Source organism: Polypterus senegalus, chromosome 1, assembly GCF_016835505.1.
Source record: "Polypterus senegalus isolate Bchr_013 chromosome 1, ASM1683550v1, whole genome shotgun sequence".
In the NCBI taxonomy this organism is placed as follows: domain Eukaryota; kingdom Metazoa; phylum Chordata; class Cladistia; order Polypteriformes; family Polypteridae; genus Polypterus; species Polypterus senegalus.
Window position 1 is genome coordinate 250,750,776 of NC_053154.1, and position 19,273 is coordinate 250,770,048.

A 19,273-nucleotide genomic window follows, 5' to 3' on the forward strand; every position below is an offset into this window, starting at 1 on the left:
GCAGCCCTAGCCACTGTACCGCCATTCCTCTTCATATTTAGATTTAGTACATTAAGCGCCTCCTGTGACCAAAAGCCACTCATTAAACAAAAAATATATTTTGGTAAATTTCAGTTGTTTAATAATTATTTGCATGTTGTATTGAACAGCTCACTTAAGCCTTCTTGTATGATACATGGTGATACCAAGTAAGCATCCTGCAGACAAAATTTGTAACCTTTTATTACTAATAAAATAAGCTTTATTTGTACATGAATTTAATTTGTGAATGTGTAATGAGATTTCTTCTATTTGATATTTCAAGCAGTTTTAAGATTGAGTGCATTAGAAGGAATGTAATGAAGATGTGAATTAGAGTATAATTTATTTTCCTTTTCAGATTCTGTCACTGTATGTGTTCAAAATAATTTATTCCTAGCATAGGTAGTGACATTATGGTTCAGTCCAGGAGGTTGTGTTTATTTTTTGTAATTTTATATTCAGGTATATAAACTTTTTTTTTTCTAAGGCTGATATAGCCATCTTTATTCTTTATGACCAACAGGACATGCTTCAAAGTATTCTCCTCAGATGTGATCCTAAACATTTTCAAAACTTTTTACTGATGGTTCTTTTCTTTACATACTGTAATAGTTAATGTGCATAATTCTGTTTTCTTATTCAGATCTTGCTTAGGCAAACACATTTTTACAATGGAATATGGACTTGTAAGAGACAATGAAATTATTTGTATTGATGCATATTTATTACTATTCAATTTTTATTTTAGGCTGAGCAAGATAATGGACATCCTCTTCCAGCATTTGCTAATTTACACGTTGAAGTTCTTGATGAAAATAATCAAGCGCCTTACTTTCAGTTGTCATCTTATCAAGGATATGTCACTGAGTCAGCACCTGTGGGAGCTACAATCTCAAGTAGTGAAAATCTTACTGCTCCTCTCAGGATAATAGCTTTGGATAATGACATAGAAGAGGTAAGAAAAAACAAAGCTGATGATGCTTTAATGAATCTTATCATAACGAGTGTATGCTGCATAAATCTTAGGTAACAAAAAGAAAAAGATGGACTAAAATACTTTACTGGCTTCAAGGCTTTTAAACGTGTTAACAGCATCACTGTGCTTTTGATGTGTTTTTGATATTTCCTCTTTGACATACAATAATAGGTGTCCAGGTAATTTTTTGGCAATTTATAACAGTAAAGTTTGTATCAGTGTAAACCTACTTTTACAAAAGCCATCTAATGTTGAGGACCATTATGACACTTTAAAATCAAATCATCATCGTGTAATGCAAATCTGCCTAAGATAGAAAAGGAGCTGTAGAAATGAGAAGCAGGATTGCATGGCCAAAATAGTCATAATAAGAGCTACAGGTTTGTCTGCTTGTCACTGTTAGTGTCACTTTGGTAACAGAAAACAAAGGGAAGGCCAGACATTTCTGTCAGTAGCAGCTGGGTACCTGGAGTGGTATGAGCTACCCAAAAGTAGATCTACCCACACTTGTGTAACATTCTAACCAATCCAGACACCTTCTGCCTGATGTTGCATTGAAGGTCTCTTTCTTTAAAGAGACATACTTTTTTAGCCTCATAAGTTATGGTCCTGGCAGTTGTCAAAAATATTTGGCCCCATCATCTCTTTGAAGCTTTCTTTAGGGCTAAAGTTCTAAAAACACCATTCAAATGCCATACCCTTGAGAAGGAAGAAAAATATTTCTGCTTGAACAGATATATCCACTTGGAACTCTCAGCTCACCCTCATGGTTTTTGTGTTTCCACCTAATACTTAGCCTTCAAAGACTGTTCACTATCATGATCGGTTTACAGCCTTTCTTACCTAACCAACCAGAGAAAAATAAAAATAAACCAGCCAATGACTTTTGGACAAAAGGGTTACCAGGTATACTTATGAGCAGCCCTATATTTTAACATACTGTGACATTTCTTATAAACTTTCCATGACTATCAGAATCCTGCAATACTTATGTATTATTTAACCTTTGGACTCAAATCACACAGATCTTTGCACTCAAATACATATAGCTGCTTCAGGATGGAGAAAATACCTTTATTGACATGCATGTGGAGATGACTGAATTTCATGTGTTGATTACACTTTTTAAATACAATATCAATACATAATCTTGTACATGGAGTAGCAGCTTAGCACAGCTTGGCTGGATCACAAATCAAAAGACTTTAACTAAAATGTTTTCTGAAAATACTAAGGGTAAAAGGTAAAAGTAAAGAGGTTATAATAATCAATATAATAATCAAATAATGGAAAACATATCTAATAGTAAAAATCAAATCTAACAATCCCCCCTTTTGTTGAACAACAATGTATATATAATGTCATCATTAACCCTAGAATTAGAAGTGTCAAACTGTTATCACGTCCTTGCGGAGCTGGACGGTGTCTATGATAATTCTGAGGTGGTTGGCAGGGATGAGGAGCCCCAACGGGCCACCTCAAAGCCAGTTCCCAAACAGAGAGAGGTAGTGATAGTTGGGGATTCAATCATTAGGGGGATTGAAGCGCAGGTGTGCTCCAGAGGGTGGATCCAGTTGTCATTGTCCATGTTGGAACAAATGACATACATAAGGGTAGTCTGTCAGTTCTGCAATCCAAATTCAAAGAGTACTGACAAGGTAGTCTTCTCCGAAGTTCTGCCTGTGCCACGTGCTAGTCCAGGTAAGATTGAGGAAATTAGAAGGCTTAACGTGTGGCTCAAATCTTGGTGCAGGGTAGAAGGGTATAGGTTTATGGGGTATTGGGACTCCTTTTGGAACAGATGGGACCTGTTCCGCTGTGATTTGTTACATCTGAACTGGACGGGCACCACTATATTGGGGAGATGTATGTGTAGGCTAGTCGAGGATTGTTTAAGATAGGGAATGGGGGGGCAGGGAGTTCAGGACAGGCCAGGTTTAGATCTATACCTGGAAGAACAAACAATGGTGTAGAAATAAAAATGCATAGTAATGTAAATTCTAAGCAAACATTTAAATATAGAAGGAGTAACACATTAAAAATAGCTTTCCTTAATGCTAGAAGTATCAAAAATAAGGTAAGTCAGTTGGAGTTGTATGTAGCAGAGCATAATTATGATATAGCAATAAAGGAAACCTGGTTTATAAGGCATATAAGACTAATGACTGCAAAGTGAATTGCAGAGCGTATTAGAACATGAGGGCAACCATTAAGAAAGATATCAGGGAGGCTAAAAGGCAGTTGGAGAGGAATATAGCAGATAAGGCGAAAGAAGACCCTAAGAGATTCTTTCAGTATTTTAGTAGTAAAAGGACATTCAAGGAAGAGGTCAAGTGCATCAGAAATAGTAAAGGGAATTAAAAGATACAGATAATGAAATAGCGGATTCTCTAAACTTACATTTTTCTGAGGTGTTTACAAGTGAGCAAGTGGATAACTTCCCAGAGGTAAACGTGACTACTAAGGAGATACTGAGGGATTTGGAAATTGTAAATTAAATCAGATTAAATAAACTGAAATCAAACAAATCACCAGGACCAGATAATATTTATCCTCATGTTCTTAAGGAGACTAGTGAGTACACATATAAGCCCTTGACACATATTTTTAGGAAGTCACTGCAAACTGGAGAGATTCCGAAGGACTGGAAAATGGCAAATATCATCCCATTATATAAAAAGGGTGACAGTACAGATCCAAGCAACTATAGGCCAGTAAGCTTAACATGCATCACAGGAAAATTAATGGAAGGAATTATTAAGGATAAGACTGAGCAACACCTGGCAAGGACAGGAGTTATTCTGAACAGTCAGCATAGGTTCAGAAGAGGGAGGTCGTGTTTTACTAACATGCTGGAATTCTATGAGGAGGCAACAAAAGGATATGATCAAAGTGGAGCTTATGATATTATTTATCTGGACTTTCAGAAAGCATTTGATAAGGTGCCACATGAGAGGTTGGACATCAAATTAAAAGAAGTGGGAGTTCAGGGTGATGTTTTTAGATGGGTGCAGAATTGGCCTTAGACACAGGAAGCAGAGGGTGATGGTGCGAGGAACCTCATCAGAACTGGCCGATGTTAAGAGTGGTGTTCCACAGGGGTCAGTGCTAAGGCCGCCGCTATTTTTAGATTGATGAATGATTTAGATAGGAATATAAGTAACAAGCTGGTTAAGTTTGCAGATGATACCAAGATAGGTGGATTAGCAGATAATTTGGAATCCGTTATATCATTACAGAAGGACTTGGATAGCATACAGGCTTGGGCAGATTTATGGCAGATGAAATTTAATGTCAGTAAATGTAAAGTATTACACATAGGAAGTAAAAATGTTAGGTTTGAATACACAATGGACGGTTGGAAAATTAAGAGTACACCTTATGAGAAGGATTTAGGAGTCATTGTGGACCCCAAGCTATCGACTTCCAGGCAGTGTTTAGAAGTCATTAAGAAGGCTAACAGAATGTTAGGTTATATAGCACGATTTGTGGAGTACAAGTCCAAGGAGGTTATGCTCAACCTTTATAATGGACTGGTGAGGCCTCATTGTGAGTACTGTGTGCAGTTTTGGTGTCTAGGCTACAAAAAAGAGATAGCAGCGTTAGAAAAGGTCCAGAGAAGAGCGACTAGGCTGATTCCAGGGCTACAGGGGTTGAATTATGAGGAAAGATTAAAAGAGCTGAGCCTATACAGTTTAAGCAACAAAAGATTAAGAGGTGACATGATTGAAGTGTTTAAAATTATGAAGGGAATTAGTACATTGGATCGAGACTGTTATTTTATGTTCATCAAGAACATGGGGACACAGTTGTAAACTTGTTAAGGGTAATTTCACACAATCATTAAGAAGTGTTTCTTTACACAAAGAACCATAGACACTTGGAATAAGCTAACAAGTAGTGTGGTAGACAGTAAGACGTTGGGGACTTTCAAAACTCGATTTGACGCTTTTTTGGAAGAAATAAGTGGATAGAACTGGTGAGATTTGTTGGGCTGAATGGCCTGTTCTCGTCTAGAGTGCTCTAATGTCTGATTTCTAGTGTTTTGTGTAGTTGTAAGTGTAGGAAAGGAAATATACATGCAAATTGTGAAAATCAGATATGCATAGCTTACTTTGTATTTCACTTAGGTGTTAACAGATGAAGATTCCTAAATGATTAATATTTTCGGTTAACTTTTAGTTCAGTGTGAAATGAGCTATGATTCTGCCTATTAATGTAATATAAAAGCATTTAAAATGAAAGCAAATCTGTCAATTGAATGGCTTACAATTAATTTTCAGGGAATAAACCTCACTGTGAATTTCATCTTCAAAACATTCTTGTCCACATACTGTACATCCCAGGAGTGCATTTTATTTTAAGATTGTAGGTCCTGAAAGGAATGGAATGTCAAAAATGAAGAACTGTCATTTCCATAAATCAGTTTTACACTTACCTTTTAATATTGTGACACATCAGAGGGGTTACCCCATGTAAATAGTCTCATTTGCAAATTTTACCAGCACTTGGGCTATGGAAATGATTATAAAGATCCAACTATTATGTTTTGCTTTGTTGTAGCATATTTTAGATATATCTATAAGAAAATATTTGTAATAAATGAATTCTTAAATACCTTTCTATAAAAATGAAAATACTATTACACAATGTCAACTGTTTTATTGTGTGATCTTTTTAATATTCTCAGTATTATTATTTTTCAGTTTTTTGTAATCTTCATTTTCACTTAATGTTACAATCATTATTTGTGCTGTTTTAGTCATGCCATGCCTGTTTATGTATTTTGTTTTTTGGATTTTTAGCTTGCAATTGGTGCCACTCCTGTAGGTATTATGGAGTAATGTAGTTCTCTGGAAATAGGAATTGTGACCTTTTTTATTTTCCTTTTTATTCTTCTGTGTGTGTTTGCTTTTTACAGTGTGTTTTGTTTTTAGCATTGATTGTTAATAGCATGGATAATTACATTTTTCTCTTATTAGTTGTGTAATCTGTAAACTAAAAGACATAAAAACACGTCAATTGATTAATATCGAAGTCCAGAAATTCAAATAATCTTAGTTTTAACCTATCAGTTAATGCATTTTACACATTCAGTATAGAATATTTTATGCCCTCCACCCTGAAATAGATAAACAGTATTATTGTCTTTGAGGCAGCCATCTCGGGTGTAAATCTATAAAAAAATGTTTAATTAATTATGTCAGCTGCAATGTTTCACTCGCATAATGTGCAATTTCAATGATAGGAATTGTTCAGTAATGAAGATTTGAAATGTTATGCAGGAACCTTGGCTTTAAATTATGACCATGTCTTGGACATCCTCAATGAATTTTATATGGCTTCCTCAAAATAAACAATACTTTATAGCAGATTTTCTGCATGTAATAAAATATGTACATTAAGCATATTTTCTTTACCTTTAACTGAAACAATTTGTCTTCATTTTAGCCTTTACAACAGCAAAATGTCAATAGTGATGTGTAGACTGGGGTGAACCTGTGAAAAACCAAACAAGCTGCAATTTCATTACATTGTCAAAGGTCTGCAGTCATATGCTTGCAGATATACTTAGAACACAAGCATAGCATCATATATGTATTGAGTATAATGTATCAAGTCCTTTGTATATCCATCCATCCTTTCAACATTTTTAAACTCTAAACATAACATTTTCGAATCTACTTAATCCAGTTCAGAGGGACAGTGGGCTGGTGTGCTGCCCAGCAGCTATAAGCCTGAAAGAAAAGTGTGTGAAAAATGTCTACTTCTCAGCAACAAGCCAACGTCAGATATCAGTAAATCTGAAATGGAGACCCTCCAGGTGTTCCAGCAGGTGTATGCCAACCAAGCACTTTAAGACCAGTGTTGTGTTTGCCCAACACTGTCAGTTTAGAGTTGGAATAGAATCTCTCAAGGATCGTAATTGACAGGGATGTACTTTAATGATATTGACACAAAAGAACATCCAGGGGATGCAACAAATAACTGTGTCTGAAACATGTCATACTGTACACATTGCTGTACAACTGAACATTTGTCATGAGATTATAATGCAATTCACACACAAGATCTAAAATTGTAAGGTGGTGGTGATGGAAGCTCATTGCTCAAAAGTGGACATTTTTCATTTAGTTGAAGCACACATCCATCTTTCAATCTTGCTGAACAACGTTTGAGTATGTGTGAATGGGCAGATGCTTTGAACTATAGATACATCTGTTATACAGTTACATGTACAGTATGTAGTGATGACTTATAACCACAGCACCTCTACAGGCTTGCCAGTTATCAGACTTATTGAGTGTAGGTTGTGTGTGGATGAAAACATACAATATATTTTCACATTCTGTATATGTTTAAGTCTTTATGTGTATATACTGTAAAATGACGATACAGTATATATGACTTGTATATATAACTTATTTATTTGTTTGGGCACATTGCTATAAATATATACCAATTTTATGATTCAATTATTTATTTTCAAAGACAAAAGACCCAATGGTGAGAATTTCCTTGAATGACTACAGCACAATATTTACTGTGACTCAGTCTGGAATAATCCGCTTCATTACTTTACTTCAGCCTGTGGATCGGGAACGCCAACAAACCTACACCTTTACAGTGAGTATTTATTTTACAGAAATATTTTGTCTATCTGCAGTGGGCTGGCGCCCTTCCCGGGGTTTGTTTCCTGCCTTGTGTCCTGTGTTGGCTGGGATTGGCTCCAGCAGACCCCCGTAACCCTGTACTTGGGATATAGCGGGTTGGATAATGGATGGATGTATTTTGTCTATTTGGGATATATTTGTATTTGTCTACATTTGTCAACAAATTTTAGTTCTTACATAATGAAAAGCATTCATTCTTGTTTCCTGTGCAAATGGAAACCTACCTGATTGAGGAATATGCAATTGTAAACATCCTGCAGAGAGTAGATTATGAAGAAATACTTGAAGAATATGAAGAATAGTAAATCAAATTGTGTTGTACTTGGAAATGACAATATCTGCGTTTATAAGCTTGGTTGAGGACCCTAATAAATGCTGTAGATTATTACATACTGTACCTGTATACAGTGGAAGAAACATCAAGAAACTATTTGGCTAGGACTAGATGTATTGCTGCAGGGTATTTTTCCTGCCTTTTGAGAGAATCCAAAGGCAAGACGTTTCCAACTAGCAGAAAGTACCTACAGCTTCTGAAGCTCTGTATAGTTGCAGAATGGAAGAGGGGAACCAAAACAACCAGCTGACTTGACAATATCTCCAACAAAGGACCCTTAACAGTTAGTTAAAGTTTTGTTCTGGGCATGAATCAAGAAGAACTATTCTGTGGGTATACTCTCAGGAAATGTGATTACTATTTTAAATTAAGCCTTGACTTTTACCAGAAACACAGTTCATAAGCCTCAGCAACCATTTTCTTTTATTATATCTCATTTATCAAGTTATATGTCATGTCCTTCTTATAAAGACTGTGATAATTGCAGTGTGAGGTTAGCAGAACAGGCCAGACTCTCCTTTTTACTATAGAAAATTGTAAGTGGTACTATTAGGGGCTGTCACTAGGTCTTTTGGGTACAGACTAGATCAGCTTACATAAGACACCCCTATATAGGACTGAAACCAAAAGACCTGGCTGTTATCCTTCTGGTTAAACAGTGGCTGTACACAAAAGTTATCTAAGACTGTAAAGGTAAGAAACCCCTTAATAAATACAGCAGAATGATGAGAAATTAAAAAAAATAAAAGTACAGTGTACACCCAAAAAATATTCCTTTGAAACTTTGAAAGTACATATAACACAATTTAAAACATGCAACAACAAACTTCTTAAATCCATAATACATAAAAAGCAAGATCAAGATGACATCATTTAATGAAGATATCATTAGCAATGACTTTTATCAGTTGAAAGAAGTGTCTTTCTCTGTGTCCGTGTTTACACTGTATGACTACATATTGTGTTCTTATACTGGTCTTACAACTTAATTTCAAACTTATCTAAGACATCAAAGTAATTTTATAGTGGTTAAAAGTAATATAACTGCAGGGCTTCATGGGATCCGGGGATGCCACCAGGGTGTGCTGCAGCTATTCCTGAGCCCATGTAGGCAGTTCTTCCGCCACACTCGGAAGTGCAGCTGGAAGTGGGGCAACAGGCACCTGGAGCACTTCTGGGTGACTTATATAAGGGGCCAGCAGAGTCAGGAGGAGGGAGACAAAGCTTGTCATGGAGGAGAAAAAAAAGAGAGAAAAAGTAAAGTATTGTGTTTGGTGCTTTGGACCGTGTTGTACTTGTGGGAATGAGGAAGGCATTGCCTACAAGTGAAGAAACAAAATAAAAAGCTTGTGGTTTTATAAGTGTGCCTCCTGCATCTGTCTATGTCTGGTTAAGTGGCTGCTATGCCCTCTACACTTCTCACACTGTTTAATCAGTTCCACACTGTAGGATACAACAGTTGAATATGGAGGGGTGGGCGCAATCAGGTCCAATTTTATTTTCTAGTCATATATTATGTGTATATATAAAAGTATGAACACCCTTCTATGCCATTTACTAATTAAAGATAAACCTTTAGAGCATCTGCACATTAATATATTCTTGTTGCATCGTCAATCAAGGTTAATTATTCAAAATGGAACAAAACAATAGCTAAAGTCTTTCATCCATATTCAGACACTGGGTCAGGGTCATTACAAGAAAAAGCAGAGTATAGGTATAAGGTAGGAGACAGTGCTGAGTGGTATGTCAGTCCATCACAAGGCTTAACCATATTATGCTTGCCTCAATTTACATTTAGTAAAATACCTTAGGACAAACAGATGTGACTAAAAATATGTTTAGGAGCAATGCGCACATTAAGATGATAGAGATATGAATAACAATCAGATACTGAAAGCATTGTGGAAGTCTGGAGACTAAAAATGTTAATACTCTCAAACTGAACATATGGTATTTGATACTGTGATAGAAAATAATGCAAAGCTGTAAAAAATCTGTACCGGTGTTTCACAGACAGGTTTTGAATGTCTGACTATTTTTTTGAGTGCCGACATACTGTAAGAAAAAAATGAACAAGATTAAGCAAACCCTTCATTAAAAAGAATTTGCTATTGATTAACACTAGAATTACCAGAGCCTATGAGAAAGCACGTAAATCCGGCCTATCTTAAATCCATTCTCACCTCTCTGCCAGTGTCTTTTGTCCTGTAAATGTGTCGATAAGAAACAAGCAGCCTAGTATACCATCCCCCTGCCCACCGCTGCAGTTCATTTCGCAAAGAAGTTTCTCAGTGTTCAGTGTTTATCTTCGAGTGAAGTGCTGGAACTTTATAGGGTAAAAAAGTACTTGGAATACATACATTTCATGTGTGTTCCATGTCAACAACAATCTATGTAAAATATACTTAACACAGAAACATTTTTCATGTTTTAGTAATAACTGAAAAAATGTAGACATGAAATGTATAAGGTGTGAAGCCTGAAATACAAATATGAAATGAACACTTTCACAAAAGGTACAAGTATAACAAAACAAGTGCACTTTTATTCAAGAATTTAACCGAAGAAAAAAGACAGCAGGTTACGGTAGTCGGTTGATATGAGAGCTTGCGTTGTGCAATGCTAAGAACTGGTGCCTTCCAATCAAGAGTTCGCGGTTTCGATATCAGCTGCTTCCAAAATTTACCATTTTCAGTAGTGAGCTGCTCTTATTGTTAATATCATACAATAAAAGCATACATTTGATTTGCGTCTGTAAATTTATAGTGAAAGTTGGTGTTTTTTTTTCAGTTTTATTCTCTCACTCACGTTCAAGCTCTCACACACCCCCCAGATCTGACAACGTTTTCAGATAAAGACATGGTATAACAAACAAACTTGTTTTGTTACACCCCCCTTTATTTGAAAACCGTGTCAGATCTTGTGCGCGAACAAGACTGGGAAAACTGTGGACGTGGATGTGAGTGGTGTGTGTGACTGAGAATGACTGTGGATGTGATTTTTTTTATTCACTTTTATTCTTGAGTGCTCCTGCTCAGGCTGAATTAGTATGCACCTTCTGATCCATGATGTCAAAGTCGCACTGACTAAAAAGAGAGACTTAGGTATATATGAAATTTGGAATAATTTATTTTATGACCTGTATTGTATATTTTTGAAAACATTGTTGCACTAATGCAACATTATATTCATTTGCATACCTTCATGCGGTTGTAGTTAGTGACCGCGTTTGGTTTTTTGTTCCGTTTTTTGTTGCTACATTTTGGTATTTTTTTTTGAGCTCCAGGAGATGCAGAGGACAGCATAGTACAGAGAGGTCAGTTCTGCGCTATATACAATCATCAGATTCAAATGTTAACAGTTCCCACATACACCCAAGGATCATCTTTACGACATGTGTATAAGGTGTGAAGCCTGAAGTTCAAATATCAAATAAACACTTTCACAAAAAGTACAAGTATAACAAAACAAGTGCGCTTTTATCTATACTAATAAAAGGCAAAGCCCTCACTGACTGACTGACTCACTCATCACTAATTCTCCAACTTCCCGTGTAGGTAGAAGGCTGAAATTTGGCAGGCTTATTCCTTACAGCTTACTCACAAAAGTTAAACAGGTTTCATTGTGAAATTCTACACGTAACGGTCATAACGGTTGACAATGTCCTCCATGTTGATCTTTCTTATTTATGGCCCCATCTTCACAAAATTTGGTAGGCGGCTTCCCTGTGCTAACCGAAACCGATGTACGTGCTTATTTCGGTGGTATGACACCACTGTCGCCCGCCATATTGAACTTTCCAACGTCACTAATTCTCCAACTTCCCGTGTAGGTAGAAGGCTGAAATTTGGCAGGCTCATTCCTTACAGCTTACTTACAAAAATTAAGCAGGTTTCATTTAGAAATTCTACGCGTAACGGTCATAATGGTCGATAACGGTCGACAACGTCCGCCATGTTGAACTTTCTTATTTATGGCCCCATCTTCAAGAAATTTTGTAGGCGGCTTCCCTCCACTATCCAAAACCGATGTACATACTTATTTCAGTGGTATGACGCCACTGTCGGCTGCCATATTGAACTTTTCAACGTCACTAATTCTCCAACTTCCCGTGTTGGTAGAAGGCTGAAATTTGGCAGGCTCATTCCTTACAGCTTACTTATAAAAGTTAAGCAGGTTTCATTTTGAAATTCTACGAGTAATGGTCATAACAGTGTACAGCGTCCGCCATGTTGAACATTCTTATTTATGGCCCCATCTTCATGTAATTTGGTTGGCGGCTTCCCTGTGCTAACCAAAACCAATGTACGTACTTATTTCGGTGGTATAACGCCACTGTCGGCCGCCATATTGAAATTTCCAACGGCCTTTGTTACTTATGGCCCCATCTTCAAGAAATTTGGTACTTGGGTTCCCAATGCTAACTGAATCCTACTTACGTACATATATATGTCTATAGCCTGCAGCTCAGACACTGTGTGAGGCAGCATTGGGTCCCCTATCCCAACGCCTCCCACGTTGTTGGCTGCCTGCCTATATAAGGCCGTCCGTCGCTTCGGTCTCTACATTACCTTCCTTGGTTCGCCACGGGATTCACGTTTCCCTGCTGATAACTGCAGCCTTTTTATTTAATCCACAGCTTCTATGCTGTTTTATTGTTCATGTATTACGATTATAGTTATTGTGTAGGTATTTTAGACTTATTTTACATTGTTCAGGTACCCATTTCCTTTATCGTTCCAACCGTACCCCCATTAACATGTCTATCGAGGTTATCACGATCGATCAAAGAGCTGTCGCTTACCGAGTGGTTTCCATGCCCGGAGATGACACCTGCCTTTTCCATTATCTTTGTTTCATATTGCACAGCCATATCAGGCTCACTCTTGATATCCGGAGGAACATTGTGTCTTATGTATTGAATGACTAGCACAGGTTCAAGGTGTGGACTGATGATGGTACAGGAGATAATTATACTACACAGGAGCACTAGAAGAGTGAAATGCTTAAGCCCTTCACCTATGGTTCTGCATTTGAGTTGATGGCTGCAATGGCTGAATTGTTCAGTTGTCGCTATCAAGTGTACCGAAATGGCCAAGTATTTTACACCTTTGGAGAACCGCCAATGCCTCTTAAACATCTTAGATTCATAGGTGATGATTTCAGTAATGGACACTTTGATGTTTATGAATGTTTAAACTCTTAAAAGCTGGATGTGAAGTTATCGATGAAACCGGTTTTATACTTACAACGCTTGACAGATGCTGAATGTCACTTCAACACAAGTCCTGCAAATACTGTCATATTTGAAACAAACCATGAAACTCAAACCGATTATGACAACAGCAATCCAAGCTGTGAGATTTGAAACAAGATTACTTTTCACATGGTCAACTGTACGTTGCATGCTCAAGAGTAAGCTCAGTGCACAGCTTGGTCATTTTACCACCGGAGGGCCAAACTGACAATGTGGTATACAAAGAGATCCTTAACAAATAATTATTGGTATATTTTCACTCAGTTTAAAAAGGTTTAATTTTCTTCTTAATAAAAATTTTAAGGCAGTACTTCGCCATTGCGAAGCGCGGGTATTTTGCTAGTTCAAGAATATAACCGAAGAAAAAAGCAAGCAGGTTACGGTAGGTGGCTGATGCGACAGCTTGCATATTCCAATGCTAAGAACTGCTGACTTTCAATCAAAAGGTTCTGGGTTCAATGCTGGCAGCTTCTGAAGTTTACCATTTTGAGTAGAGAGCTGCTATTATTGTTAATATTATACAATAAAAACATACATTTGATTTGCATCTGTAACAGCCGCTGTAAATTTATTGTGCTTGTCAAAGTTAACGTTTTTTTATTCAGTTTTATTCTCTCAGTTGTGTTCATGCTCTCCCTGATCTGACACTGCTGTTTTCAAATAAAGACTTGCTATAACAGAGGTAAACTCAGATGGGAGAAAATGAACAGAAGCCACTCACATACTGTATAAGAACAACGCAGCTGCACCAGGCATAAAGGCAAAAGATGGCACCGTATGGATACAAATCGAAGTCCGGCATCCTCCTGCCAATCACCTGTCCTTGAAAGAAACAGAGCGGGTTACAGAGCTCGTCAACGCTACAACATCCAGATCTAAACACTAGCATGGTGTATGTGCCCAAAAAAAGTCTAAAGTATGACGGACATCATATTTCACCCAACACACGTTTATTTACACTAATAATTATATTTACAAAGTTCAGTCACGTGCACCACAAACCCCAGTGCCTCTTGCACCGATTCCCCCAATGTCCAGGCCACACACTTCCACTGCCTTTCTCCTGGCCGCCTCTAGTCCTCCCTCCAGCTCCGTCCTCTTCCACCTGACTTCTGCCGATGACTAGAGGGAGGCAGCCTCTTAAATAGGAACCTGGATGGGCTCCAGCTGCTTCCCGGCATTCCTCTGTAGCCACGCCCCAGTGTGGCGGAAGTACCGGCTGCGCACCCGGAAGCCTTCCGGGTGTCCCCTGTCGTCTTCCCCCAGCACTTCCTGGTGTGACGGAAGTGCTGGGCTCCCGGGATATTCAGGCACTGGGGCGCTTCCTGGCGGTGGCCACGGGTCCCTACAGGGCTGGGCTTCCAAGCCCTTCACCCGAGGCCCCCAACATAACCAGGACGGACGCCTCCTCGCGGTTACTCACGTACTAAAGTGTCAGCAGGTATTTTTCATGGCATTACACGTGTAATTTGTTAGCATGCCCTTGACGATCAAACACAGGAAGCTCTGTAGTATACTTGCCACTTTATGCAGTTAGGAAGATAAGTAAATAAATCAAGATAAGTAACATTTGATCTGGCTATAAGTAACATATAAATGCTTCTTATGTAAAGACCATCACAAAACATAATCACAAACATGGATTTTTCACGTTGGTAAGCTCTGTAAGCCATGCTGTTTCTTTGAAGGACAGGTGATTGGCAGGATGACGCCGGACTTCCTCCTATATCCAAACAGTGCCATCTTTCGCCTTTACGCCTGGTGCAGCTGTGTTATTCTTAAATGTTAGTAGATGTTTCTTGCAGGGAGGGCTTCTGTTCTCTTTCTCTGATCTGAGTTCACCTCTGTTATAGTGCATCTTTGTTTGAAAACAGCCGTGTCAGATCAGGGCGAGCGTGAACGCGACTGAGAGAATAAAATTGAATAAAAAAAAACGCTAACCTTTACAAGTGCCATACATTTACACCACCTGTTACAGACTCAGACTTGTTCTGTTAAAGTTGTATCTTTTGTGAAAGTGCTTATTTGATATTTGGACTTCAGTCTTCACACATTATACACTTCATGTCTACATTTTGTCGTTAGTACTAAAACATTGAAAAAGTTTATCTTTTAGGTATGTGTTCAACATTTCTGTCATCCTACACTAACAAAGATCTTTGTGGACACGGAACACATGTGAAATGTACGTGTTCCGAATAACAATATATTTTTTAGCCTAGGTACCTGACTCACTGATAAACAAGACTTCATTTGAGAGAAGTTTTTACAGTGTCTCCAGCGGTGCGGGTTTGGGGGGTGTAGTATAGCAGGCTGCTTGCTGCTTGGGATTATCGGCACATTTACAAGACAAAAGACGCTGAAAGGAGATGTGCAAGTGGATTTAAGGTGGGCCGGATTTACAAGTTTTCTCATAAGCTTTGGTAATTCTAGTGTTAATAGAGAGGTTACTGTGGAAAAATGCGGATGACAATGGATCTTTGGTACTTAGCTTGCCAAATGCCAAGAACTGCAACTGAATATAATGAACAGTGTGACTCCAATATGAGATTCTTCTTAACTAAAGTTGACTCCAATATGAAATTCTACTTAACTAAAGTTACATCCAAAATCTATTTGTACCCTTCATGTTTGGGAATAAGAAATATGTGGAAGCTATAGTAAACTTCCATATTGTTATTATTGAAATTATAAATTAACTATAAATTCAAAAGAAGTCATGATTCACTCATTTATTTCCCCAACTGCCCAGCTTCTAAAAACATCCACAATGGGAGCAGTCACACACCAGGGCAGTGTAGAATAACTAGTTACCCTAGTATACATGACTTTGATAATTATGACTGGAATGGAGCACTAGAAAGCTCATGTCAACAAGGGGAGATTACACAAACGTCATACATATAGTTACCAGGATACACAACAAATTCAGGTTCTTGGATTTTTAGAGCAGCTTTACAACTTTTCTGAGGGTAATGCCATTTTTAGTGAAACAAACCAAAACAACTCTAGCCTTTTTTGGTAACATTTTAAAGAAGAAACCCCACCCAAACACTAGCAGCCAATCCCTTATCAAAGGAAACAGAGAGGAAACAGGGTGAAAATGTAGATTACAATTAGATTTCACGGTGTAGACAGCACTCCAGCCATCTCAGACCAATTCATACCACAGACTGATGTGTTGTAGTAATCAATCTAATGATTCAATGTTTTGCTAAAAAGCTTTAATCATGAAAATATGCCAAAATACCTTACCTTGTCAAGAGTGTGTGTCTGTACTGTATACAGTTTATGTAGGTATAGGGTACATTTCACCAGACCTCTGATTTATAAATTAAAATGTCATCCCAACCTAAGATTATAATGTGTTATACACAGACAGAAAAAGAAAATATGTATACGCTTTGAGCAATTTGTTTGGGACTACATTATTTTAGTTTATAATTATGGATTTTTGGGAGGCATGGTGGTGCACTGGGTAGCACTGCTGCCTCGCAGTAGGGGAGACCCAGTTCGCTTCCCGGGTCCTTCCTGCATGTAGTTTGCATGTTCTCCCCGTGTCTGCAGGGGTTTCCTCCCAAAGTCCAAAGACATGCATGTTAGATGCATTGCCAATTCTAAATTGTCCCAGGTGTGTGTGTGTGTGTGTGTGCCCTGTGGTGGGTTGGTGCCCTGCTTGGGTTTGTTTCCTGCCTTGTGCCCTGTGTTGGCTGGGATTGGCTCCAGCAGACCCCCATGACCCTGTAGTTAGGATATAGCAGGTTGGATAATGGATGGATGAATTCTGAATTTTATCTATGTATGAAACACTTGTGAGTAAAAGGTTGGTTTTGTACAAAAAAGTATTGCTTAACACTTGGGTCCCTTGGTAAATTGTTATAGAAAAGATTAAGAGATTTGTCCAATTTGCAGTTTGTGCACACATATAATAATGACTTCCTATCCTTTTATGAAACAATGATGTAATCAGAGGCAGTGATCGCAAATTCAGTGATTAGTTTTATACTTTGCATGTAAACAAATGCAACTCTTTTTCTCCTTTTTATATATTGCTCTAGAGATTTGAGCCTACAGAATTAATATTCTATGCATTAGACATCTGTCCTCCAATTCTAGCTCATAGTTACCAGCTGATTAAAACAGTGGCTTTGACATTCTTGCTGAATTATCACACATTTTCTAAGATGCAAAACTGTGAGTAAAAGGTTGGTTTTGTGCAAAACAGTTCACGTTTCAATATTATTTCACTGAAGGTTGCATGGACAACTTGCAGCAAAAAGCAGTTCACTGTAGCCTTTAAGCAAAATGCCGGCAGTGACAAAATGATAGTTTGTTTCTGAGGCACAAGGAGGCAAAGGATCAGTTCATCCATGCCACAGAAAATCTGATGAGAACTAAATTAAGGAAAGAGGATTTCCAGAAGCTGAAAGACCAAGAATTAGGGGATTTCCAGCAGAAAACCAAAATAAACTTTACAGCAGATTCTCATGACAAATGAGAATAGCCTCTTCTGGAAGGAATACAGAGAAAGAGCAGACACGTCCAGAAATGAAAGATATGAGGAGAAAGTTTAATATCAACAATAAGGATGGTAACAGAAAAACTAATACAATAGACCAAAAGACAGAAACAATAGGATAATCCCAGAAAAGATACACAAAGAATCTAAAATAGAAAGAAATGTCTAAGATATTTAAACAGAAATCTACTGGTGTGGACAGGGGGGCTCAGTCTAAGTCATTTTATCAAATGAATGTAAGATTGCTGTAAATCTTTTGAAATGAGAAGGTTCCATTGTTTTGAAAGCATTCAGTCACCGGCAGAGAATCTGTTGCTTATCAGCGAGTTCTTGTCCTCCTGATTGACCAGCTCCATTTTGAACATTACGATTCCTCCTTACCTTGTTGAGAGACACTGTATTACACAAAACCATATGTCTTCTGGTATCTTAGACTGCTTAGTTTTAATTCTGGTTATGTTCTGCCCTGTCTGCAATGTGGCATTTAGTGTATTTGTCTGCTTTAAGAACAAATTCTTGAAAAAGAAGTTTCACACTGAGTTCCAATACGAGAAGTTTCAGTTATTGGTGTTTGCTTCCAATTTCAATTGATTTGTTCAAGGTTACAGATAGCTTCTGTGACGTGAGTTTGAGAACCCTAGTAGTAAAAAGGAATTATCTCAAGTATGTATTTTTTAATATGTTTCAAGGGTTAAATCTTAATGAGAGTCAGGACACCATGTAGAGAACGGTGCTCCAACACTAAGGCTCCGTCACCTACAAGATGTCACATGGACAGCCTGCCTTAGAATTTTTTTTTTCATGTCCTAAATGAATTCTAAATACATAATTAAATTTCACTTGGATAAAAGTATTGCTTAACACTTGGCTCCCTTGGTAAATTATTATAGAAAAGATTAAGAGATTTATCCAATTTGCAGTTTGTACACACATATAAGAATGATTTCCTATCCTTTATGAAACAATGATGTAATCAGAGGCAGTGATCACAAATTCAGCGAGTGGTTTTATACTCTGCATGTAAACAAATGCAACTCTCTCTTTCTCCTTTGTATATATTGCTCTAGAGACTTGAGCCCACAGAATTAATATTCTAAGCATTAGACATCTGTCCCTCAATTGTAACTCATAGTTACCAGCTGATTAAAACAGTGGCTTTGACATTCTTGCTGAATTATCACACATTTTCTAAGATGCAAAATTTCAACAAATTTAACTTAATGATTCACTGCTACTCCACTCAGAATGGCACAAAAGTTCTTCAGCTATTCAAAGTAAATCTCAGAAAATATAGCTTGGAAGTCTTAAATGTTAATTCAATTCATTTTTCCCTCCATATGCTTGCAGCCATGAAATAATTTTATTCTATTTTAACATATTATTTATTTTTTTTCATAAATAGAACATACAGATTTCATGTCTTCTAAATAATTAAAGTGCAGAGTGACTGGGATTGGCTCCAGCAGACCTCCCCGAGAACCCTGTAGTT

The 19,273-nt window shown here is 37.6% G+C and overlaps 1 protein-coding gene across 6 annotated transcripts in view; it reads left to right on the forward strand.

Annotated features, from left to right (window-relative positions):
• The window catches only part of pcdh15b (protocadherin-related 15b), a 760,133-nt gene that overhangs the window by 357,626 nt on the left and 383,234 nt on the right, over nt 1-19,273 (forward strand). For all 6 annotated transcript variants that reach the window (XM_039771647.1, XM_039771665.1, XM_039771655.1 and 3 more), the window contains 2 exons: nt 770-976; nt 7,490-7,624. In XM_039771647.1, coding sequence (XP_039627581.1) covers nt 770-976; nt 7,490-7,624 — 342 coding nt within the window. The remainder of the gene's footprint in view (nt 1-769; nt 977-7,489; nt 7,625-19,273) is intronic.